Source organism: Rutilus rutilus (genome assembly GCF_951802725.1).
Source record: "Rutilus rutilus genome assembly, chromosome: 9".
NCBI lineage: Eukaryota > Metazoa > Chordata > Actinopteri > Cypriniformes > Leuciscidae > Rutilus > Rutilus rutilus.
This window is the reverse complement of record NC_140223.1, coordinates 27,767,595-27,793,538: the sequence shown is the minus strand read 5'-3', so window position 1 is coordinate 27,793,538 and position 25,944 is coordinate 27,767,595. Positions and strand designations below refer to the sequence as shown.

The window sequence follows — 25,944 nt, the reverse complement described above, 5'->3', positions numbered from 1 at the left end:
AACCGAACTTTGCTGTCGATGCTTGGGACTCTTGACAAGTCTCAGAAGCAAAAGTGGAGTCAGCATGTCAGTCAACTAGTACATGCTTATAATTGTACAAGAAACGACGCAACCGGATATTCCCCCTATGTCCTCATGTTTGGACGAGAAGCAAGACTCCCAATTGATCTCTGTTTCTCTGTCTCATCTGAAGGCGAAGCAGAAAATTACCAGCAATATGTATCTAAGCTAAGATCAGACCTAAAAAGGGCCTACCAAGTAGCTTCAGATGCTGCAGACAAGAGCCACCAGAAGAACAAAAGACTTCATGATAAGAGAGTTCGAGATCAAATACTTGAAGAAGGAGATCGAGTTCTACTGAGAAATCTAGGAGTCACAGGAAAGAACAAACTGGGAAACAAATGGAGTTCCTTACCGTATGTGGTCGTCAGTAAGATGCCAAACTTACCTGTCTACCGTGTAAAACCTGAGAAAGGTAAGGGAATTGTCAAGACATTGCATAGAAATCATCTTCTGCCTATCGGATATCTGGTAAGAATGCCAAAAGAGACAGAGGAAAAGAAAGTACCTCAGAGACCAGCGACAAGGTCCCAGACTCTTCAACAAACTCCTCTCCATGAAGCAGGACCAGCTGATGTACTTGTGGAAGGAAGTTATGAAGAGGATGAGTTATCTTCAGATTGCGAGGATGTTGATGCATACATACCTCTAGAAACCATGGAAGAACTTCGAAGATTACCAGAGTCCCAGAATTTGAGATCTGTTCTACAGGAAAGAAGAGTGTCTGTTCCTGTAGAGAGTGAATCAAAAAGTGACAACAGTGAGGGGAACATAATACACTTTGTTAAAGATTCTGAGTCGAAGAGGATGGGTGACACTCTGGAAAGAGAAAGATATGATGATGACACAACGCAAGAAGTTAACAGACCTAACACTCCAGTGGTAGAAGGGAATAACTTACCTTTTCCTGAAGAACCTGATGGTGAAAATAATCCCAATGGTCTGGAGCCTGCTAGAGAAATTAGGTCTAAAAGAGAAATAAAGCCCGTAGTAAAACTCAGTTATGATGAGTTAGGTAAATCTACAAACCGCCCAATATATACCATTACCCGTGGTATGCCGGTGCACTGCAGTTTTGTTTCAGAGGGTAGGAGAAGTAATTGTAACACTGTGTGGTGCCACCCTCTTGCTACTTGCTATAAATGCAGTAGAGTACCTGAGAGAAAAAGAATTAAACACCTGTAAAGTCCCAAAAGTTTGATGAGGACCTCAAACATTTAGAAGGGGGAGGGTGTAGCCCGGTGAGCCTAAAGAAACTAAATTTGAAAGTAATGTTTATTTTACATTATAATGTGTATATTTTATTTAGTCTGTGCCTTTACAGTTTTTCATCTGTATGTATATAGTTATATAATTATATATAATATTACTTAATGTTTAATATCTGATTTACGTACTGACGTATGACGCAATTGACGAGAGGAAGGGCGTGGCTGAAGGATAGGGAGAGGAAGGAGAAACGAGACGAGTCGGACGAGGAAAAAGATTGCGAAAGCTAAATATTAGGATTTTCACACGATAATCCCGTATATACAGACATAATCAGTCATTAATATTGTTGCTTTGCTGATAAGAACTTTATTTAGCAATTATTTGTGATATTCATCCTGGATTTCACTCCATGCGCTCGTGAGGTGATTCGCGCGAGCAACGAGCCCATCGCATTTGGGAGGCGAACCAGATAGCGCTCCGGGTGACCGGAAAAGCCCGGAGTTCCTCTGGCAACGAGGGATAAGTCGTGACAACAGATAGCGCTCCGGGTGACCGGAAAAGCCCGGAGTTCCTCTGTTGCATCGCGGGAGAGTGGGACAGCCGCTCACGCGCGCTGTCATCGACATTGTCATATCGCGGGACACATCGCGTTCGGGAAACCATCAGGTCTGCAACGTAGAGTGTGTGTGGTAATGAGAGCGTGAATGTGGGCCCATTTAAGTGAGTTTTGATTTGAATTACTGAGTAGTTCATTTAATACCTATTTGAAGACTGTGTTATTGAGTTAAACAGTTATACATGTGAGGGTGTTTAACACTTGTGAGATAAGTGTTTGGTTTATTTTCTGAAATTGTAAATCCTTTAAACTTATTTAATTTGACATTTCATTTTATTCCAAAAGATTGTTTTGAATTTTCCTATTTTAATTTATTACATTTCTCATTCAAATACATAAAAAGACTCGTAAGACAAGCTATTGATTCAATAGTCTTTATTGCTGCTGAAGGGGATGGAATACATGTGATTATTACAAGAATACTTACCCAGGCCCCAGCTGTAATATAGTGGGTATCATTACTGGGGTTACATCTTAATTTGTGTTCCGAAGATGAACGAAGGTCTTACGGGGTTGGAACAATAAGGGTGAGTGATTACTGACAGAATTTTCATTTTTGGGTGGACTAACCCTTTAAACCACCTGTGTTTTCGTCTATGCATAACTTTATATGTATGACTCAACTGTCAATCTAAAGCGGGCATTCACTGTCGAATCAGATGGAGATATGAGCAAAAATATTTTGTTTTTTTCTTTGTTCTAGACTTTGAAATCTCATTCTGTTATATCTCCTTTGAGTCCTTGAATGAAAAACACACAGGTTGTGATTAAAATCTCAAAGTGGTGTTTATTTAGACTTTAAGTAGAGCAGAATAGTGCTTTGTTGTACATCGCATTGCGTTGATACTTTCTGTTCCAGAGCTGTAGTTTAGAGTTGCCCGCTATATAGACTAAAAGTCAGATTCTATGCTGCAGCCTAATCCCATGTCATTATCTTGTTTAAATAAGACGTCAACGTGCCGCATCAGGAGTCGGAATCAGACCGGTGTGCGTGTTTGACATGTCTTTCCTCTCCTATCGCAGCTTCTCAGGCAGTGCGACTTCTCAGCGCACGAGTACGGCTGGCTGCAGCATTTAAATGTGCCATGCTGATTATCTTGCCACTGTGTTTACGTATTCATTTATGTAAACATTATGCTAATGTGTTTTTCGGCTTGTCGCTTGTGTCCAATCGTGCCCTTCAAGTTTGACGTGAGGTGACTGATGCAGCCTTGATGTGAAGTTGCAGCTTCTGTCGTTCGGGTTTCTGAGAGCAGTCGAGTGCGCCCAGATGCACTGGATACTTGTCATTGGCTCAAAAGAGGTGCTGGGGTTTGAAAAGTCACGCCCGAGCTCTCGGGAGTGGCCTTTCAAGAAAACGCGTCCTAAAATAGCTGACCCTTTTGTGCACGCTACATTTGCTTTTACACACTAAAGAGTGTCCGAGTAATCATGGTCTCTAAGAGGTCTTTGAAGGCTGGCTTCACGATTGGATCAGAGAAGGCTGATAAAAGTCTGACGCCGCCTTCATAACAAGTACGCCTGGGGCTCGTGAAATGTGTGAATGCCTTCTACCTAGCGTTTATATCACTTTAAAGGAATAGCTCACCCAAAAAACAAAGACCGCTCTTGCCATTCAACCATTCATAGTGAGTTTTCAAGTTCCAAAAAGGCCAGAAAAAAAACCTTTTAAGGTTTTTTTTGATCCATTTAAGATCCATTTTGGGTTTCCCAAAGAACCTTTTGGTGAAAAATTCTTAAAATGTCCATTTACATTTGGCATCGATGGCTCCATGAAGAACCTTTACCATCAGTGGAAATTTTCTATTAGCCAAAAGATTCTTTATACTGGAAAAATTGTTCTTCACACTAAGAATAATATGGCCCTGTTTACTGTTCACTGAAAGGTTCTTTGGGGAACCAAAAATGGATCTTGCCATCACTGTGAGAGTTAATAATTTAATGTTCCCCAAATAATCTTTTAGTAAACAAATCTTAAAGGGATAGTTCACCCAAAAATTTAAATTCTATCATTGTTTACTCACCCTCAAGTTGTTCCAAACCTGTATGAGTTTCTTTGTTCTGCTGAACACAAAGGAAGATATTTGGAAGAATGTTTGTAACCAAACAGATCTCGGTCCCCATTGACTTCCATAGTATATTTTTTTCCTACTATGGAAGTCAATGGGGACAGAGATCTGTTGATTACAAACATTCTTCCAAATATCTTCCTTTGTGTTCAGCAGAACAAAGAAACTCATACAGGTTTGGAACAACTTGAGGGTGAGTAAACAATGATAGAATTTAAATTTTTGGGTGAACTATCCCTTTAAAATATATAGATATATATTTTTTTCTAATTTTGAAGGACATTTTAATAATCTAAAGCAGGGGTCTCCAACCCCCGAGCTGCAGGACCGGTACCGGTCCGTGGGCCATTTGGTACCGGGCTGCACAGAAAGAATAAATAACTTACCGTATTTTCCGGACTATAAGTCGCTCCAGTCAAAAAATGCGCCATGAGGAAGAAAAAGCCTAAGTCTCACTGGACTATAAGTCACATTTATTTAGAAATTTATTTCAAAAAAAAAAAAAAAAAAAATGTTACAGACGGGACAGTTCTCCGTTACGGACGTGAGCGCTCTGAAAGCGACACTAAATACTGCTTTAAAACTTTCACAGAGACCTCAAACAGCACAAAGCCTGTCTTTAAATTTAATTTCGTTTTGTATTAATTGTATCTTAATTTTAATCAATGTTTCATCAACCAATTGACTGGATTTAATAAACAAGAAGTAAATATATTAGAAAATAGATAATCACGACACGGAGGCGCCGGCGCATGAACTGGAGCTCGTCTCATAAATGAACCGAAACTCAGCGTATGAGGTAGCCTACTTGCCTCTCAGACCTGAGACATATATAGAAAGCTTGAAATGTGTACTGTAGTTTGTTCAATAATCAGAATGAAGGAAGAGGACAGGGTCGGCAGTGCTGGGTCTCTTTATTAATACTTTAGAAATAAAAAATGAAAAACAAAATGGCGCACAGAGCGCGTTCGCCTTGGGGAAGGCAAAAGTAAATAAACAGACAGGAACAATCGGGAAAACAGACGGCGTTGCTGCAGCGGTGTGGCATGGAGACCCAGACTTCTCTCCTCTCTTTGAACCCTGCAGCTTTTATCCGCTCTCTCCATGCCAATTACTGGAATTAGACACAGGTGTTAATCATACCCTCATTCCCCACTCACATCACGCTGATCTCCCAACAGTTCCTCCTTCACAGACCACGCTAAACCACGCCCCCTCTGCCACATGTACTTTTAAAGGGGTCATATAATGGTACATGCACTTTTACAAGTTGATTGTACTGAAATGTGTGTTGGCAGTGCCTGTACACAACCATCATAAAATGATAAAAATCCATCCAGTGTTTTTTTTTAATCTTCTTATATGTTTCCCCCTCTCCTGAATCAAGCTGTTCGAGTTTGTGACGTCACAAAATCGACGCCCCTCCCACAATGGTTGAGTGACAGCAGCGTTTCAACACAGACCCGCCCTCATGAGCGAGCTGTCAATCATAGCCCGCGCCAACCAGCGCGTTCATTGCTGATAGCTGGAGCACTGAGTAGAATGGCTTCTAAGCGATTGTGGTGTTCTTGGGTGTAATAACGAACACAGCAGTCATGTTGATGTTCCTAAATCCGAACCGCTGAAGACGCAGTGGCTGAGTTTTGTTTTCAAAGGGAATATTCCCCACGATCAACATCAATGCTGTCATGTTTGCGCGAATCATTTCACCAGACTGCTTTACAAACGAGGTCAGTATAAAGCTGGTTTTACTAAGAAGCTGCTCCTGAAAAAAGGATCGGTACCAACTATTCGTGTTCCTGCTGCACCTCCAGAAGAAGTGAGTGAGTGTAACGTTTTATTAACCTTTATATTAATATTTATATTAATCTTTGCAAATCGCTTGCTGCACGCTTCACGATGAATGCGGTTTACACTCAGGGTACATTACGGCATGTTTTCTATGTATGACGTTCTCAATATAATTCATAATCCCATGTTTATAATAAACAACGCGTTATGGTTATTGTGTTATTGTGTTAGAAACGGTGTACGCACAGAACAGAGGGGCGGGGTGAGCAAAGCTCATTATCATTTAAAGACACATGCACTTAAACGGCGTGCTGAAAACAGAGCTGTTTTTGACCAGGTAAAATTAGTGTTTTCTTACAATACTAATTAGAATTTTTAATTAAAGTATATTACAAACTTTTAATTTAGACCCTAAAGAATCATATTAGCTTGTACAAAAATGACATTATATGACCCCTTTAAACAGAACAATTCAAAACGAAAGAAAACTGACTGTTCTCTGCTTATGTAATCTGTATGAAATGTGCATTTCTCTCTGGCGCGTTCACTACTCACGAAGATCGCGAGTCAGCATCGTCAACTTCATCTTTCCAGCCGACACTGACACAGAAAACACTTGTTTATTAGTAAACAATTAAAATCTCTCCTGCTATATTTTACACAGGCCTATTCATAATCATTAATTTTGCCGGTTCATTGTGACAGCTTTTAGGTGTTTTATTGGCTGCACCACCCTTACATGTTACATGAACGCATCAGCACCGAAAACAGGTGGCATTCTTTTGGGGGGCATTTTGTTTGTCTTCAGGCTTTCTCAGTTGTCTTTAGGAGCGATGTTACGAGGACGCTGCTAATAAAGTTGCGAGTTGGCCTACACATTGGATTCACGTTTTTTATTATATTTAAAAAAATACCCCAGTTTTTATGCCGGTCGTGTCATTTTATTTTGTTGTATTTATCCGCCACACCTTAAAGGCCGGTCCGTGAAAATATTGTCTGATATTAAACCGGTCTGTGGCGCAAAAAAGATCTAAAGAACATTTAGTACAATGGAAAGGTCCCATGTATGGTAAAGGTTCTTCATGGAACCATAGATGAATGTAAGTCATACAGGTTTGGAAAGAGGTGAGGAAATGATGACAGAATTTTCATTTTGGGTTGTTCTTTGAGTTGTTGTTCATTGATAATGGTGACAAAAATCTCAGAATTAAAATCTTTAGGCACACTGTTCCTTTAAATCTAAAACCACTTTTGAATATCACATTCTTTTAATTAGGTACGATCTCCCACGCTGAGTTTCCACAATTGCATGCCTGATGTTACACAACGGGGTCGTCGGAGAGTCATCGTCAGTGTTATGTCCCGTTAAATCATGTTTATGACAGGTACAAGCCGACTCCATTCGAAAGAATGATCAGCAGATGGGTGTCACACAAATCATAATGCCACAGCCCAAGTGGTGAGGAAATAGGCGCCTTTTTGTAGCCCAGCCATTATTCTTCTGGGTGGATATTAGCCGTAGGTGTATTGACAGCTGAGAAAACAGCAAGGGGATTTGAGATCTCTTCATACCTTCATTTTTCCCTGCTCTCCTTCTCACTGAGGAGAGATTTAATTCTCTGTAATTACTTTATTGACTCATTTGCAGAGCTGAATTGGCTCCAATCTGTCGTCAATAAAACACAGAGATGAGGAACAGCACAGTAATGCTTAAGTACAAGATCATAGTGGGAGGCAAATTTTTCTTCAACGGGGAGAGTGTCATGGCAGCCCTGGTAAATCAGCATCTAGATGTGACAACCTTACAGAAAGCATAACATTATTTATGGTACTCTTAATCTTATGATAATCTTATGCAGAACTACTGAGCAAATTCACTAAACAGTTGGACCAAATTTAGGATATTTTGGTATAAAAACCAGTGTCCTATTCTCTTTCAACCTGCAAACCATTTTTATTTATTTGCTAAAGTCTTTTTTTATTCACATTTGACTCTTGGCATATATACACTGGTTATAAAAGGAACATTTTTCCCTAGATAAGGACAAATAAGAAATAATGCCTCATTGTATTTCAGGCTTTAGTTATCAACTGGAATTCAACGAAAACTTCTATTATGATTTGAATATTGGTGGAATACGTGAATGATGTATGTCTCAAATCAAAATCAAAAAATATTTACTGAAGCATTATACAGTAGTAATCTGAATTTTTTTTTTAATATGGCACAGGCCTCAACGCTATAAGGATTTTTTTACTTTTTTACTTGCCCTGCAAAATTTCACTGGCCTTACCACAGAAAAAGTAATAAATAAATAAAATAAATTAAAATAGGTCTAGTTATTGTTTTCATTCTTTTTTACTCATAACCTTAAAAAATAAGGTTATGACTCCAAAAACTACTAGCCTAACTCAAATCAATTCAACTCAATTAAAAAAGTGATACAGACAAGTGAACTAAGTAACATTAATAAAATAAGAACAAATAAACACAATTATGGGCAATAGCACAAATAATTACAATAGAACAAATAAACAGTGCTTTTCAGGTTTTTCAGGAAGGTCTAACAATAGTTTCCAGGTAGAAATTGAATAATAAAATGTAAAATAGCACTGCATAATCTTCACTGGATAAATTAAATACAGATTAAGTTACAAAAGTTATTCAGTCAGTGAGTGAGTGATGCTTTTGTCTTTTGTTGTTTGATTAACATTAAAAACAGACAGTAGCATGTTTATTAGGCTGCTGTCACTTTAAGAGCAGCATGGATCCAATGTACTGTTACACATGCATTTTATATCAACTGTTTACATTCACTTAAAACATAACCGACTATGTTGATGAGGATACTCGTTTTGGACGTACATTTTGATATAATTATGGGTGAATATGTCTGTTCAAGCGTGCAAAAGAGAACTCAATTCGGTACTCGCTGTGTGAGAAGATTTGTGTGTGCAACACACATTCGAAGCGCGCGCCAGAGAAGGCATACAAAACTTCTTACATAGCGGGTACCAAAATGAGTTCTCTTTCACGTCTTCTTGCATTTAAAACATGATGATAAACTTTTGTGACGATGCAGCAGCAAATAAAGATTCCAAAAGGGAGGTTTAGCAGTGATGCCATAAAAGAACCATTTTTGAGTTCCCAAAATAACCTTTCAGTTCTTAAAAGTAGTATTCTTTTCATATAAAGAAACTTTTTCCATTCCAAAGAACATTGTGTAAAGGAAAGGTTCCATGTATGTTAAAGGTTCTTTATGGAACCATCAATGTCAATAAAGAACCTTTATTTTTAACTGTGTATTTGTAATAGTAATAGTATGTTTGTGAAATTGGAGGCAAAGCTCGCTATCACTGTTAGTTAAGCCAGTTAGAAAATATTGTGTACCAGATTTGAACTCACATCGGCTATAAGCACAACAGCTCAAGAGTTTTTAAGAGATGGAAACTTGAAGGGGCATTAAATTATCTTTGCCATTTCAAACCTTCTGAAGAAAATAAATCTCTTACCACAATTGTTGACCTCTGATACAATGGCAGAGGATAATTAAAGAAGGGCACTGTCTGAGCTCTATTTGGATCCCTTTTTTATTGTTGAGAGCTGTTAACTGAAATGAGATTTGAATTGCTCTGGTAAAGCAACCAGGTTTATATGCATGTGTGACATCATCAAACACTTTATATAGATATTCATGTAGATTTTATATTATTGAGTTATATAATTAAGTATTTAAATAAATATTTCACTATAAAAAAACATGCATGGACTTTCAGTGAATCTTTATTTTCTCCTTCTGTCTGAATGAACTGATTAATTAGAATTAATCACATTTTCCAGTGCTGCAAAGTGCTGCGTAGATTACATACAAGTTATAGTCCATTACTGATTGCAAATTAGATGATAATAATATTTCAAATATATTTCATTTTTTACGTTACATCAGGGTTTGCAGTTGCGGGTGAATTGCGTGAAGGAATTGCAGTGGTTTCGTAAGTTGATGGAAAGACAATAAGTGATTAAATAATAAAAATGTAAAAATAAAATAAATAAATAAAAACAAAACAAAAAACATACTAAAAAAGATTCAATATTTTACCTGCATGTGACCATTAACTGACATCAGAGAACCGTGAAAATGTATTACATGTAAATATGAAATTACATGAATTTGTGTATTTAAAAAAAGAATAAATAAATTAGGGACAATTTACTGACATTGTGTGAACAATATGTTATCATGCAAAAATAACTCTAGTCTGATTATGAGTATTTTAAAACATAATTTAATCCAATTAGAACTACTTATTTTTTGGAATCTGCTTATTTAACCCAGATTAAATATAACCAATTATATGTATGAGTGAAAGAATCAGTTAGGATTGATGGATTCACTGAAAAAAATGAATTGTTCCTTTCAGCACTACATATTAGATCGAACCAATTCACCAACATGAAGACTTTCCAGTGTACTTTAAAGAGAAAGGACCAGGGCTGCATTTCCCAAAAGCATCGTAAGCCTAAATTGATCGTAAAAACGATCGTACGACTGATCTTAATATTATGGTCTGTTTCCCAAAAGCATCGTAGCTTAAGTAGCACTTGAAAATCTTCGTAGATCTACGAGTGCTCTGGAGTAATCGTACATCCCCAAGTGCATCGTAAGAAGACAGATTTATGAGGACACCTGCAGGACAACCGGCAGATTACACCTTTAACTTTATTCAAATGCAATGTGATTGTAATATAAGGTTTTGATTGTACTTTATTGTACACTTTATTATTATTTTTTTTGTTGTTGGTTAAATTAATGTATAAATTAAATAAATAAAAATGTCAGAAAACAAAACAAAAAAATAGAAATAATTGAATCTAATAATTTTAATCAAAATTAAATGAATGAACAACAAAAAAAGGACATGGCCTCTAAAAGGACATTAATTTCATCCTTTTGAAAGGTTTTTTTTTTTTCCTTTTTTTTTCAGCCATTTTGTCAGTGCCTCCGCCTGTAGGTGCTTTATAGACTTGTCTTGATTGCTAATCCACAACATATGACAATTATTAGGTTAAACGTTCAGAATACGATTCCATATAAGGTTATATTTCACTTTCAGCACTTCACGAATGGACAGCGACTCTTAAGTAGCACGTAGAGCGTGTTCTCATGTTAAGTTAATTTTTGGGAAACGCTCGTGGAATTCACCTTTGGCTAAGCCCCGCCCCCCTTAGTTACTGTTGCTACGTCCGACAACTTCATCTGGGCAACACGGTGGCGGTAACGTTAGTCACCTTCAAAACTACCACAACAGCGTGTCTGTAACATTAACGTTAGGTGTTTGTATCTTGAATAACAAAGTTAGCTAACATCCAGCCGCTACTCAAAACATACAATCCTGACTTACGTGATAACTAAACTATCGCTAAGCTTGCTTGCTAGCACCTTGATTCTTCATTAATTAGGGTAGAGAACCGAAATCATAACCTAAAACAGCATAAAACTGTCTAACTAGTATAACTTCACAGTAAGGTTAAAAGCAAAATTTACCACAAAAGTGTACTTGTTTATCCTTGAGGGGTTTAGCTGACTGTGAGGACGTCCACACAGTTTAATCCAAAGACGGCACTTGTCAGGATTTGACTTCGGTTTTGGGAAGGGAAAAAAACGGACACCCCCCTCCAACCTCTCTGGGAAACGCGTATCTGTGTTACAAATGCCCCAGGCACAACGTTTAACCATATTTTTGATAAAACTACGACGGTAATAGCCTGCCGAGACCAAAAATATGAGACGCCTGTGTTAAAGTCAATGGAGCGCTGTGAAAAAGTGTCGGACCTCTGTGGGAGCTCGTTCTTGGCTGCGCTGTGATTGGTCAATCTACATTCTAGGGTGTGGCTTAGCCAAAGGCGAATTGCTGCGAGCGTTCGTAACCTTGCACGTAGAAAGCGCTCTTAAGAGCTAAGATACATCGTTATCGGGAAACCCGGCCCAGTTCATTACAATGAAATTGTCCAACAAACCCCTGAACTACTGTCAGTCTAATGAACAGGGAACTGTAAGTTAGTTTAGTTAGTCAGTCCCTGCAAATATGTTTTCATCTTTCAGCAATAGAAGCTTGTGTCGGAAATGAAAGATTTCACCATCCTAACCTTGACTCGCATCAACCCGCCCATTTTCTTCTGTTGTCTTTCTTTTTTCTTTTTTGTAGGTGTGTGTGGGCAGCAGGCATTCAAGACAGAGCCACGTAATGTGACGGTCAGGGCGGGGGCCACATCTCTGCTGAAGTGTGAAGTGCTGAGGGCCTCAGGGGCCGTGCAGTGGGTTAAAGATGGGCTGCTCCTGGGACCTCAGAGATCACTGCCTGGCTACCCACGCTACAGCATGACAGGAGACCAGAAGAAAGGTGAGAACTCGGAGGGATGGAAAGAATGACATGCGGTGATTAAAAACAAACGTCTACGAGTTGCTGAAATGTTTGCTGACATGTTGTTAGATGTGCATGAGTGAGCAACTGTCCCCTAAGAGTACAATAATGTGAAACTGTTCTCAAAACAGCTAGAGTAGAAAAAGTTACAGTACATTTAATAAACTTGGCTAAATCAGAGAAAGTATTTATTTATTTACTTAGTGAATATACTCCTTTGGGGTGAGTGCAGAAAGACGCGTTTGGCACATGCACACATCTAGTGGCTCAATTCACTCGCACATGCGCTGTTGTACACGCACCATCCGTGCGGACACAAAAATTTGGGCTTAAATCTCACAAAACCTGCCCAAGTCACATTTCATCCCAAAATAAATAAATACATAAATAAATAAATAAATACAAATAAATAAATAAATAAAATGTATACATATTTCATGTGTAATATTTTTTTTTAAATACATGGCATATGTTTTTAAGTAAAAACTTTTTTTAATGGTATTATTAATATTTTATGTAGTCTTTTTATTTTATTTTATAATCCACAGTGTTGGGGGTAACGCTTTACAAGTATCGTAAGTTACGTAATCAGATTACTTTTTTCAAGTAACTAGTAATGCATTACTTTTTAAAGTTACTTTTTTTAAACAAGTGATGCAACTTACTTTGTTTTCTCATGTATTGACTGGCAGCTCTCCTGTCCTCATGTTGAGAGAAATTGTGAGTAAGTGCAGAGGCGTTGTGTGTGAACATAATGATTATTGTAGCTCTAAACTAAATGTGAACATTTACTCATCTCACTGGCATAAAGACAGATTCAGTATTTCACAAAATCAATAAAATAATAATAATAAATGCAAACTCAGAATATTACGCAAACCTGCAATGATTATATTTTAAATTACACAAATAGGCTATTATTACAAATAAGCCCAGCCTAGGAGAGAAAAAGTAATGCCAAAGTAACGTAACTCATTACTTTCCATAAAAAGTAACTGTAACTTAATTAGTTACTCTTTTGAGTAACACAATATTGTTACGCATTACTTTTTATGCACTATACACTATGTACTCAGCCAGTGTATGAACTTTAAAAGGTTTTATTATTAATATTTATTTTATTTTGTCATTCAACGTCAGAGTCTGATAGCCCCTCCCCCTCCACTACGTAATTAAATTAAAGGTGCGACAGTTGAGTGCATGAAGTGTCCAACATTCCACACTTCATTTTTTCAGTCAATTGCATCATCCGTTTGAAGTGTACTTTTTTCTAAAAACATCATAGAATAGTACACACATAAGTATGCAAATTGGGACACACCTTCTTCTTTTTTTTCTTGCTTTTGGAGTGAAATATGACCCATAATGCTCTTGACAGATTTTGTGAGATTACCATTAATACATTGTTGTCTTAGGTAAATGCACTGGAGTGTTTGGGAAATGATAAATCAGGTTTTTTATTTCGACGTGAAAGATTATTAGCATGAATCATTGGAAAATGTTTTGCTCATAATCTGCAAAGGGCTATAGATGCCTCAGTCTCAATTTCTAGTTTAGATGCAGCCTTCCTCATCAAAATGCACTCAGCTCTCTTAAAACAGCTTAGCGAGATGCTATCAAAGGGGTTCTAATTTAAGCATCGGAGACAGATTTAAGAAATTAGCTCTTTTTTTTTTTTTATTAGAGAGTGAGAGGACTGCAATACCCCAGCCCCCTAGCCCTCCCCCACCCCCCACCCCAATTCCCTTACAAATAAAGAATAAATAAAGATAAAATCATCCCTGAATTACTCCTATTTTTAATGTACATTGAGAGTAAATTGAGATGGGCTGAGACACTGAATAACCTATGATGCTTGGCCAGTGTGCTTTTCGTATATATAAAAAAGCCAATTAAAAGTCCCGAGCATATGCTTCTCTTTATAGAGGACAAAAGCTGCTATCCGGCATATCAAGAGAGAGGCAGTTTGTTCCAAATGCAAGTACAAATGCTCAAAAAATGCTTACACTCTTCAATGCTACCGCTTTCCTGCCAGGCATTGATAGCATGATGGATAAAGAGTGCCATGTAAGGGACAAATGATATCATAAAAAGACACGCTGAAAGCATCTTTAATGTTAACCCTGCCAACCTTAATCTACTGATACGCAGCCGCGTACCACGCAAACGGCGTGACAAACGGTAGGTTATACATTGCAAAAGGAAATGAGTGAGAGAGCGGGTCAGAGTCCCTGTCGGCGTTCCGTATTGGTTGTCAGAGGCATAATTATTGGACTTCTTGAAACACACGCTCGCAAACACCCTGAACTGCAACACCGCGGCAGCGTGTTCCGAGTGCAATTTCAAGAGAGTGGAAAATCATTAATGATCTGAAAGTGGTTTCCTTTCCTTCTATGATCACATAGATCTGAAAATTGCTGCTGGTTGGTGTTAATTATCCTGCCATCCTGGCTGACACCTCCTTTTTTCAGCCGTGGAAGCTGTCATATCAGGATACTATTTTCTGCATGTTGGTTTTCTTCAGAGGGGAGGAGAAAAGGAAAAAGGAGCAAAAGAAAAATGCTCAAAGCTCGAACAGCTTGCATAAACTTTGTCAGAGCAGCCATTAATCCTGGCAGAATGGTAGTTGAACAAACAACCCCTTGGTGGCACAATATTCTGCTAGTAAATAACAAGCATCTTGCACACAAAGGAATGATGTTGAAGGGCTGCATCAAACAGAATGAATCACGTTCTTCTCTCCACAGTGTTCATAGCTAATTGGGACCGTTAATTTGAGATTGCATACAAATTTAGCACTGCCATTTGACAATTGTAATTTCTTTACTCTGATTTGTTTCTAGCTAATTATAAGTGGATTTCAAGAAGCATTTGAACATGCCAAATCTCCAAATTCTTCTTAGTGGTGGTAACTCTTGAAAAACCCTAGACATCAATCAGCGCATACGTTCAAGTAATATTCTGAGTTAAATTAAACTGCACGTTTGCAGAAAACAACAACAACGAGCAAAATTGTATTCTGAGATTGGTTTCTTTTGTGGAAATAAATGAATACTTTTATTCAGCGAGGATTCATTGAATTGATCAAAAGGGACAGTAAATACATTTACAATAAATTCTTTTTCAAATACAGTAGTGGCCAAAAGTGGTGTCTGTAGGGGATATTTGCAAAATATTTACTTTTCATGACACTTCAGGTTCTATTAAACAATCAAAATATGAGGAGTATATTATATTTGGAAAAAAAATGCACTAAACTTGGTTGAGGTATTAAAATGGCACAATTATTTGGCCAGAAAGGCAAAACTCACAGGAAACAAAGCATTCGTTGACTACAATGCAATCAGTTATTAATATTGTATTGGTTCTCCCCTTGTTTTTGATTATGGCAGAACTTCTTTCCAACTCTCCCTAAGTTCTTCCCAAAGTTGAGCTTCATTGGAAGACCTGTATGATTTATCACAATTCAGGTTTATAATTTCCCAAGAGTTTTCAATGGCTTTAAGGTCAGGGGACTGAGGAGGCCATTTGAAGACTTCAAAATGCTCAGCCTGATCACTTTCATTGCGCGTTTACTGTGTGTTTGGGATCGTTATCATCATCTTGGAAAAATACAGATTTGATCTCCAAACAGATTCTCCATACTCGGCTACACTGTGTCCGGCAGGATTCACAAATATTGGTCCATTTTCAAAGTTCCAGCAATTTTGTAGATCCTACAATACCATTTTATGGTATGCGTCCCCGATACCATTATGTTTCCCCTGCCGTGCTTAGTAGTGCATTTGGAATTAAAGAGAACTAACCCTTAGATGCTGGGATCTTCACTAACCTTACTATATTGGTTCTTCCCACATTTTATTAAATAAAATGAGTTTGGCCATGAGGTAGATGGGGTCAATTTTAATTTCAAGCTGACTTCCAAGTATTATGTCTGCACTTTTGAAACCGGTGTACATTCAGCCCATTCTCCAAACTGAATGACTGGTTGAATTTTTTTTCTATAGTACTCAACAGCATTACAAATGATTCCAGTAGAGCTTAATAAGTCTCTGAATATTCATTCTGTATTGTCAAGTCTCTATTCCGCTCAATTTTCTGTGTGAACAAGAAGTCATTGAAACATTATATTTCTCTCATATTCATTTCTTTACGCCTCGTATTTTCTGCTCTGTCTACTTTCTCTTACAGGCCAGTACCATCTTCAGATTTTCAACGTGAGTTTGGAAGACGACGGCAACTACGAGTGCCAAGTGGGGCGGTCCGTAAGCAGCCGTGCCATTGTGTCCCGCTCAGCCTGGCTCAATGTGCAGAGTAAGCAAACCGATCTTTTACCATCTCGCAAGGAGGGGGGTGCAAATGGTGAAAAGAAGCACGCGGGGCAACTTTAGCCATGACAGATCGCTCAACCAGGGCCGCTAATGGCTGCACACGCACTGAAAAGGTGACACTCGGTGGCAAACCTAAGCCTGTCACTATGGCCACATTCAGGGTACTAATGAGCCATGGAGTTTCTCTACAGTGTGTTGGAGAATCCCTTGTGCTGCACTTCAGATAAAGTTCCATTGGTCACAGGTGTATGACAGCGGTGATAGCTCGCATTAGTGATGTGGCCAATTAGTTAGCGCGCTTGGCCACAGCGGATAGGGCACTTATAGCGGGCAACATCTGAGACTTGCCTATACCTGAGGTTCCCCTGCTCGTGGGTGATAACTTTTTTCTTTTAATTTAGTTTATTTTTTAAACTCCACTGTAAAATATAACATGTCCAGGTGGGTTTCGCTTTGTCCTTTGCTGTAGAAACTTTTACGAAGGTAGTCAAGTTTAAGAGTTGCTAAGGTTTTAGAGAGAGAAATGAAGATTTGGAAAGAGCAAAAAGTAGCACGTTTTGACCAAGTGAAATAATAAAATAATATTTGATATAATTGTATTAATATAATTATTTTATAATAAGAGAAAAATGAAATAAATACTAATTATTATAAAATAATTATAATTATTATAAATAATAATAAAATAATTATTTTTTATGAAGGTAGTCAATTAAATGCTACTAAGGTTTTAGAGAGAGAAAAGATTTGGAAGGAGCAAAAAAAAAGGTTCATTTTTTAATAATAATAAAAAAAATTTTTTATTATATAATATATTAAAATGAAATAAAATAAATCCAAATTATTATACAAATAAATACAATTATTTGTAATTATTGCATTTTTTAAAATGTATATACTTATAAAACTTGTCCAGACGAGTTTCATTTTTTCTTTTGCTGTAGAAACTTTTATGGAGGTAGTTAAGTTAAGTGCTGCTATGGTTTTACAGAGAGAATGGAAGATATGAAAAGACTTTTGGACCAATTGGAATAAAATGGATAATAAATTGAAATTCTTACCTTAGTTTTGAGTTTCGGGTTCAGTGCAATGTATCAGTTTTGTGACTTGGCTATTATTCTCTTTGTATTGTGTGAACCTTTGAGGCTGAATCGCCTTCGAGAATACCTGAAGGAAATTCATAGACATCACAGGGAAGGAGTTTGACTTTGTGTCGAATTGATTTCAGTGAAAGATGCTGGTAGTTATTGGTTCAATCCTGTGCAGCTGTTCTTTCCAATAAGAGTTCAATTTGAGGATCTTTGGAGCCATTTCAACATGTCAATTCCTTAAGCACTCGAGCTCTGAGGATGTTATTACTCAACCGTTCTTGACTCGTTGATTCGAACATGACCGGAAGACAGATTCAGTGAGGTGCTAGCTTGAGAAAAGCTCTCATTGTATCATTGAGGGAGTGAGTTGTTGAATCTATTACTTTGACCCGACAGACTGATTCACAAATGAATTGTTCATTCTGATTTGAGTTCATTAAACAAGGACTAATTCATGAATTTTGTCTTTACTAATCTGTTGTTATTTCTTATGAGAAAAACTAACTTTTTAATTTTAATGCCATTGGATTGGATTGGATTGATGCAGTGTTGAAGTTCCACTTTGAAAGGGAAATGAGTTTTCAAATCATTGGCAAAATCAAGATTATTAAAGTGATTAACAATCCAAATTTTCATCTGTTTAGCTTGTGTACAGCTTCAAAAGTGTTAACAAATAATGCAAGTCATGTTGAATGCTTTTATGATAGTGTTTGTTCTTTTTGGAACTCTACAGACGTTGTCAGTTACTATGAACTGTTGCTGTATGGGAAAAAAAGATGCATGAAGGCTCTTCAAAAATAATTGCCTTTTGTTTTACTTTAAAAAAAACATGAGGGAAAAAATACAGTAATTACATACTGTATACCTTAAAGGTTTGCCATTCCATCACTTTTCTTAGTTTAGGCATGCATGTATACATTTGTTTGTAGTTTATTGCTTGTGTAACGTACCTTTCAAGATGAATCTGAGGCGTTGTGTGACAGATGGATGTTACTGAGCATGGTCACTGGTCCACGTCATATCACTGTATCATTCTTTCACTTTCTAGGCTTCTCTCACAGTCACACTCTGTAATGCATGCGTAATCCTCCCTGTTTCACACTTTCTCTCTTTTTTCTCCCCAAACTATCTATCCATCTATTGCTCAATCGCTTTCAGTCTCTGACTTTTGCTTTCCTTCCATCTCTTCTGCCTCCTGTGGTGGGAGCCGGCCCATATGTCTAAGGCAGGGGGTCTTGAAAGCCCCTTTTCTTCACCAGTCATCAAGCGTTCACTTCCTCTTCTGTCCTAGAGATGTGTGTGTGTGTGTGTGTGTGTGTGTGTGTTTGTAATGGAGGGCGGTTGCTGTGGTGACTGCTTTTCTTTTGCCTGGGAAGGCAGCAGGTTTTATTGACAGCAATGAAAAAGAGAAAGGACAAGAGAGTGAAGATAGTTATGGCTGTAACAGAATCTCAGTTTCACACACTTACACAAACACACACACACATGCTGCTGCATCAACAGCAGCAGGACTGAGTCACTCATTTATCACAATCAACAGATTGTGTTTGCACTTTTAATATGACTGTACATTTAATATATTATTTTAGTGTGTTTTAATTATTCAAAAATAACAATAAAAAAATCAGAATATATTTTATATAATTTAATTATTATAATACTTTTATCATTTTAAAATAAATAAAATGAAAATGAAAATAAATTCCAAACATTATAAATATTTTTTTTTTAAATGAAAATAAAATGTTTATTTTAATTGCATTTTTAAAAATAATTATATTTATAAATGTATAAAGTTATATGATTATATATAAATATTTTTTTTTCTAACAATGCAATCAAAATTGCAATTATGCCTTCTGTACTTAAATTCCCATGTACGATTTTCAAATATGATTATAAAACCATATATTAAAAACTTGATATAATTATTTTTTTATATAATTCATCCATTATATAATTCATCCAATTTCATTATTATATTTATTTGTGTGTATATAATCAGAACAATTATACATTATATGTAACAAAGTATATGTGTTACAAAGATGATAAAGAGTAAGACAGGTTCCAACTACTAAGTGATTTAATGATAAAATAAACCCAGAATATTCCAGCATGTGCAACAGTTTGCTCTAGACACAAACAACAACCGACCAACAATAGAGGAAAAAGGGAACTCAAATACGAACAGATGTGATGATTAAATGAATATCCATGGTAACAAACAAGTGGTGGGAAACAAAGACAACAGGAAATAAGCAAACTAAAAGTCCATGAGAATGAAAACTAAACTGACAGATCATGACATTACACTCCCTCCGAGAAGGTGCGACCTCAGGCCAAAACTGAAGAGGTGAGGGAGGAACGGCGGGGGCTTAAGAGGTGGACGAGTAGATGGCGATGGGCTGGTGAGAGGAGACGGATGAGACCCTGGAGGCAATGATGGTAGTTGCCTGGTGACCGAGATGGTTTGACAGCCCACGGAGGAGTCGACTTTGGGAGGTGCCGCAGTGTAAAGGTGACCTCCGACATCCGGGTGACGACCGACGGAGATGGAGACGATGTCAGAGGATCCCCAGGCGCAGACGAAGAGCTGATTGGCTTGAGTGACACCGCTGGCTCTGGAGACCAAGGCGAGGGTGCGGCGACAAGCGCTCGAGGTGGAGCCAGAGTGTCCGAGGACTGAGGCTGAGCCGGTGGGACTAAGGACAGAGGCGGAGCTGGAGGGAAGGAGGAACCCGCTGTAGCCATAGGGTTGGAGGGACTGAGTGCAGTGGAAGTCCGTGGCTGAAGTAGAGTGACAACTGACCAAGGGGGAGCCGGTGGGTCGAGGGAACCCGGTGGAGTCGCAAAGTCGAGGGTCTCTGGTGGAGCCGAGGGCTGGAGGAGCCAAAGCGGATCCGACAGGTCGACGGGCCGAGGTGGAGCGAAAGGATCAGAGGCTGGAGGCGGAGCCACAGAATCTTCTCTCTCGGGTGAGTCTGGCGGTTGCACGGCCTGCGGCTTCACAGCACAGCAAGGCATTCCCGGGGAAGACGAAGGGCTGCAGGCATCCAGCAGAGGCGGGGCTGGAGGACTTGCTGAGCTTAGAGGTGAAGGTGACGGGGTAAGCTTGAGGTGATCAAGAACGGTATTCCAATTCCCAAAAGGTCAACTTAACAGTCTCAGGGCGGTCTTGAAACAACGATGATTCAGGACAAACAGAAAAATTACAGTTCATAGAGTTGTCTCGAAACAGTGATTTCGATTAAACAGATATTTCACAGTCCATACAAGTTTCAGTGCTGTCTTGAAACAGCAATGATGATTCAGAACAGATCCATCAGCCAGTCCCCGTGTCCAAATCCACCGGTATTCCCTCTGTCGCTGCTGTCGCGGGATGTATGATCCTCGGAATTTGGCTCACTCATTGCAGCGGGCAGTCGCTCTCCATCTGCGTGGGGCTCATGCGAAGTCTCCGTGGTCGAGGGTGGTGGGCTGGGCTCTGGCTGTGCTCTGGATCGGGGATAGATGCTCTCCAGACATCTGATGACGGCCTCCATCCAGTCAAGTCCTGTGGTGTCTGGGAGGTGTATTGGTTTGTGGTAGTTAGCACCGATCCAGATAACTGACTTCAGGGTCTCGTCGTCATTAGAGCAGGTGATGGCGACATGACAAAAAAAAAGATTTTTCAACTGAAAAATCCAATAAATGAAGGCTTCGGCAGGCTAAAGCAGTGAATTTTGTTGCATAATCCATCTGGGTAGAATCCATCTTTTACAATATGAAGATCCAAAGATGATGAAGAGTCAGACAGGTTCCAAATACAGTTTTTTATGCAGTAAAATAAATCAGATTCAAGTATTTTATATATTTATTTTGCAAGTATGCTGGAAAGAATCAATATGTTCAATGATAATTTAATAATACATTTTTATAAAAAAAAAAAAAAAACAATATATTGACTATTCAGGTGACTATTCAAATGCACATTTTTTGTAATGTCTATTTGTGGTTTTGCTTATCTGCCACAATAATGTAGGCTAAGTTCTTATCTTATTAACTTAACTGTATTAACTGTAGGGTTTGTTAATTGCCATTTAATTTAATTTATTTGATTACAATATGTATTTGAGCCCGATAGTCTGCTTATGTGAAAATTGCATCACTCCATTTAACTTTTTGTTTAGTGTTGCCATATATAACTGAAATATTATAGGCTAATTTTTGTTTATGTGATGTTTTGAAATGGACATTTGCAAATGTGAGTGCTGAAGGCAGCAGTATTTTCCCATCCATTACCTCACCATTGCACCCATTCGGGGCTGGATTTTTTGCTGTGTCTGCTTCTAATCTACCTCAGTAAATCCAATCCAAATGGCATAATGTCTTTACAGAGGGGAGTGGTGAGGTGGGGGAAAAAGGAGAGAAGACTGAGCGAGAGACTAAAAGATGAGGCAGGGTCTTAATTGGATTCCCTATGTCCATGTGATATGTTTTATAATGGCCTAATTCAAGATGAATCACCCTTGGCTTGCTAGAAGCTAAGCGCGTGGCCACAGCGTCAATAGCTATCTCCACAGGCACTGCTGTGAAGCTTTCTCAAGGCTTCTGTGTGTGTTTTTCTTCTTTCTCGCACATAGACCATGGTTATAGAAGATAACCATGGCTGTCACTTCAAGTGGCACCTTATAATCCTGAACAATAATGCGGCCATGTCCTTTTTCTCCTTTGATCCTGACTATCCATTCTAGCAAACCATTGTTAGCATTTCACAAATACAACCAGGTTCAAATCTGGCTCAAAAGCTTCTTTTCGCCTGTGTAAAATAATTCATTTTGAAAACCTTTTCCCGTCTTACACTTAAAAATACCACTTTATATCTCACAATTGTGACTTTAATTCTCATAGTTGTGTCTTTATCTCACAGTTGCAAGTTTGTTTCTTGTAATTTATTCGTGCACTTCTTTTGTGTGATTGCATTTAACATTATGAACATTATTTCAAGTTATATATATATATATACAGTAACATATTTTGGTAAAAGGGCTGCCCCCGACTAAAGATTTTTCTAGTCAACTAGTAGTCGTTCATTTAAGCCATTAGTCGACTAATTGCATGCTTATATTAATTTAATTACTTAAATATGTACTTGGGGGAATACTAAGCCATAACGAGCCTTTAATATGGGTGTAATATATGCCTCGCGCTCGAGCAAACGCATACAGTTTGCTGCAAAGCACCAGCAAAAGTAATAATTATGAATGTGTCGGAAAAAATAGCAAGGAGACATTTTAATAATTTATTAATAAACTAATGATATCTGAGTCAGTGTCAGCTGCAAAGATGGAGTTGACAATGCTGAGTCCATCTCCACAGTAGCCTATAGTGGACGCGTCTTTAGATAGAAATGATAGATTTAGATAGATATTTCATGCTTTCTATAGATATATTTCTAATGTCTTCGAGGCAAGTAGCCTATATACACTGAGTTTCGGTTAATTTTTATGATGCGCTTCAGTTCTTCGCATATTCTTTTTCTATTCTTTATTTTAAAAATGCACAACGTTTTATTGTTATTGTGAGTTTACACAAATAAATGTGACCCATTACAGTTTCGAATGATGTATTACCACTTTTCTGTATGACCGTAAATGGCTCAAATTAGTATCAAATTCACTTTCGGTCCATTTAGTCCACGAGTCCGTAGGGTGTCCCATTTGTCATTTTAGGGTGCTCGTGAGCTCTCACTTTTGGCATGAAAGGGCCTTTACATTTGCACAAAAAAAAGTGTTTTCTTGGTTATTAAAAAACAAACAAGCAAGCCCAGCCCAGGTAAGAAAAAGTAATCCAAAAGTTATGTAGCAAAAGGTATGTAGCAAAAGGAATGTAACACATTACTTTCAATAAAACCGCGATTAATTACTTTTTATTGTAGAGTAATGCAATATTATAACACATTACTTTTAAATGTAACTTTCCTCAACACTGATTATATCTTTGTAGAAGAATTGGTTTACCTTTTTTGGGGAATGTGATAGATAGATAGATAGATAGATAGATAGATAGATAGATAGATAGATAGATAGATAGATAGATAGATAGATAGATAGATAGATAGATAGATAGATAGATAGATAGATAGATAGATTCATTTGATTTATCGATTCAAAGGAAAGATGCAAGAAGTTGGCTTTATTTCTGAACTTTCGGATATGACACGGAATGTCCAGCAATATCGTGACCCAACGCTCTCTTAGCAGAGCTGGAATCATTCCTGATGAGAGTCACTGCTTAGTCGCCATGATCTCGGTTTTCTTCAGGCATCTCTTTGCCGCCCACATTCAGTATCTGAGTCATGAATTGTGCCACATATACGTGATTGTCACTCACATTAAGTCAACTGCACGTCCTAGTGCTCCAGCCCGGAGGTGTTTCTTGCTTCTCTGCATAGCCTCAGACTAAATATAAATGCAAAACTGTGTCCAACACAGCTTCCTCCTGAAATGATGAAGCTTTAAAGAGGCTCAATGGTTGGCTGATTATGTTTTTTTTCCTGCAGCTCCAGAGTGATTAGTCATGTGGCATTCTCAGATCAGATGATTGGCTCAACAAAAAAAAAAGTTTCTAAATCTTAGTGCCTATGAGGAAACTGCTATTGAGATGAATGGGAATGCTAACGGTTAGATTTATCCTGCTATTATAGACGTTGAGAGTAGCGACTCTGGAAACAGATCTCAAAAGCTAATATTTTAGTTGTGAATAGATATATTACATTACAATACATTACATTACTGCATAATATATTATATTACATTACAATACATTACATTACTGCATAATATATTATATTACATTACAGCATATATTTAATTATATTATATGATATTATTGCATATTATTGCATATTAAAACCCACTCAAGACAGGTATCAGACTGAATCAGTTGGGATTGTAACATCTAGTCCTTATTATGTAATTTGCATATTAAAAAAAATACATTTTAGTTGTAAATAGACCTAATCTTATGTAATATGATATATTATTATAATTATAATTAATACACTTAATGTTTATATGTGAATAAAAGCCTAAATTAAATCTGTTTATCATATGAAGCGATCAAGTCTCTTCATCTCTTCATTTGGACAAAACCGCTCAATTCATATGGATTAGTTTTACAGTTTCTTTATGGACTTTTTGAAGAGTAAAATTGGTAGTTGCGTGTCTGTCTATGGAGAGTACAGAAATCTCTCAGATTTCATCAAAAAGATCTTTATTTGTGTTTGGAAGATGAACGAAAGGGTTTGGAACAACATAAGGAGTAAATAATGACAGAATATTCATTTTTGGGCGAAATAACCCTTTAAACAGCAAGAATTCTGGCAATTTTCTCTGGAAAGTGCTATATAGTGTGAGAGCGCTAGTGTCTGTTGGGACTGTGTGTCATGTAGGGAAGTGGATTCGAGTCTCTAGATTATGGTTGGTAACTGGTTCGGAGACTATTTTGTTTATCATATGTCGGTTTGATTTACTCAAATCAAGACTTGTTCGGTCGAGTGTTGATAGTGTTTATTGTCATATGCGGTGGGCTAAAAATGAAGAATGTAAGAGCAGGAAAGACAGAGAGAGGGAGAAATTGCTGTTATCTCTATTGCCTCAGATGCACCTGCTGCACTCTTCAGACAGGAACGAGATGGGAGGAGATGAGAGGAGAGGTGCAGAGCGAAGGAAGAGGGGGAAAGATCAGTGGTATGAAGACGAGAAGAAGAGATGAAATGAGAGAGGGAATGAAAGAGAGAGAGCAGAGGAGAAGAAATGGGACTGCATCAATGGCTCTTAGCTTCAAAGCTCACACCTGAGCCCAGTGTAACCGTGTGTATGTGTGTGTTTGTGGATGAGTGTATTCAAGCTTTTTGAGGCATGTCTGGTCAAAACTTGTTAACAGACTGTGTTTGCTCATGTGGTCTAACAAGACTCTGGTGTGTGTGTGTGTGTGTGTGTGTGTGTGTTGTGCAGATACACATAGCCATGAGAAAAGACGGTCTTCAATTTGAGGCAGTGTTGGGTTTAGATGAATGACCCTCCATCTGCCTCAAGTTACCTGGCTATGTAGGCGTTCATCTCTATTCAGATACGGCCAAATACGGTTTCTCTGACTCGGTGAACTTGACATTAACGTCGACCCTGTTTACTTTCTTAATACACGTTTCTAGTCTTATTGTGAACCATCAATGCATTTCATTCCAAGGAATTTTTTTTTTTTTTTTTAAATCTATTATCAAAATGCACCTGCTCGGTTTCTGAAATCACTGTTGGGTAATGTTAACCAGCTATTTGGCTATTGGTTAACAACCAATAGTCTACACA

At 37.8% G+C, this 25,944-nt stretch overlaps 1 protein-coding gene across 4 annotated transcripts in view; it reads left to right on the top strand.

The window, feature by feature from the left end:
* Positions 1-25,944, top strand: part of nphs1 (NPHS1 adhesion molecule, nephrin) — a 119,014-nt gene that overhangs the window by 16,018 nt on the left and 77,052 nt on the right. For all 4 annotated transcript variants that reach the window (XM_084419147.1, XM_084419145.1, XM_084419146.1 and 1 more), the window contains 2 exons: positions 11,956-12,150; positions 16,363-16,485. In XM_084419147.1, coding sequence (XP_084275273.1) covers positions 11,956-12,150; positions 16,363-16,485 — 318 coding nt within the window. The remainder of the gene's footprint in view (positions 1-11,955; positions 12,151-16,362; positions 16,486-25,944) is intronic.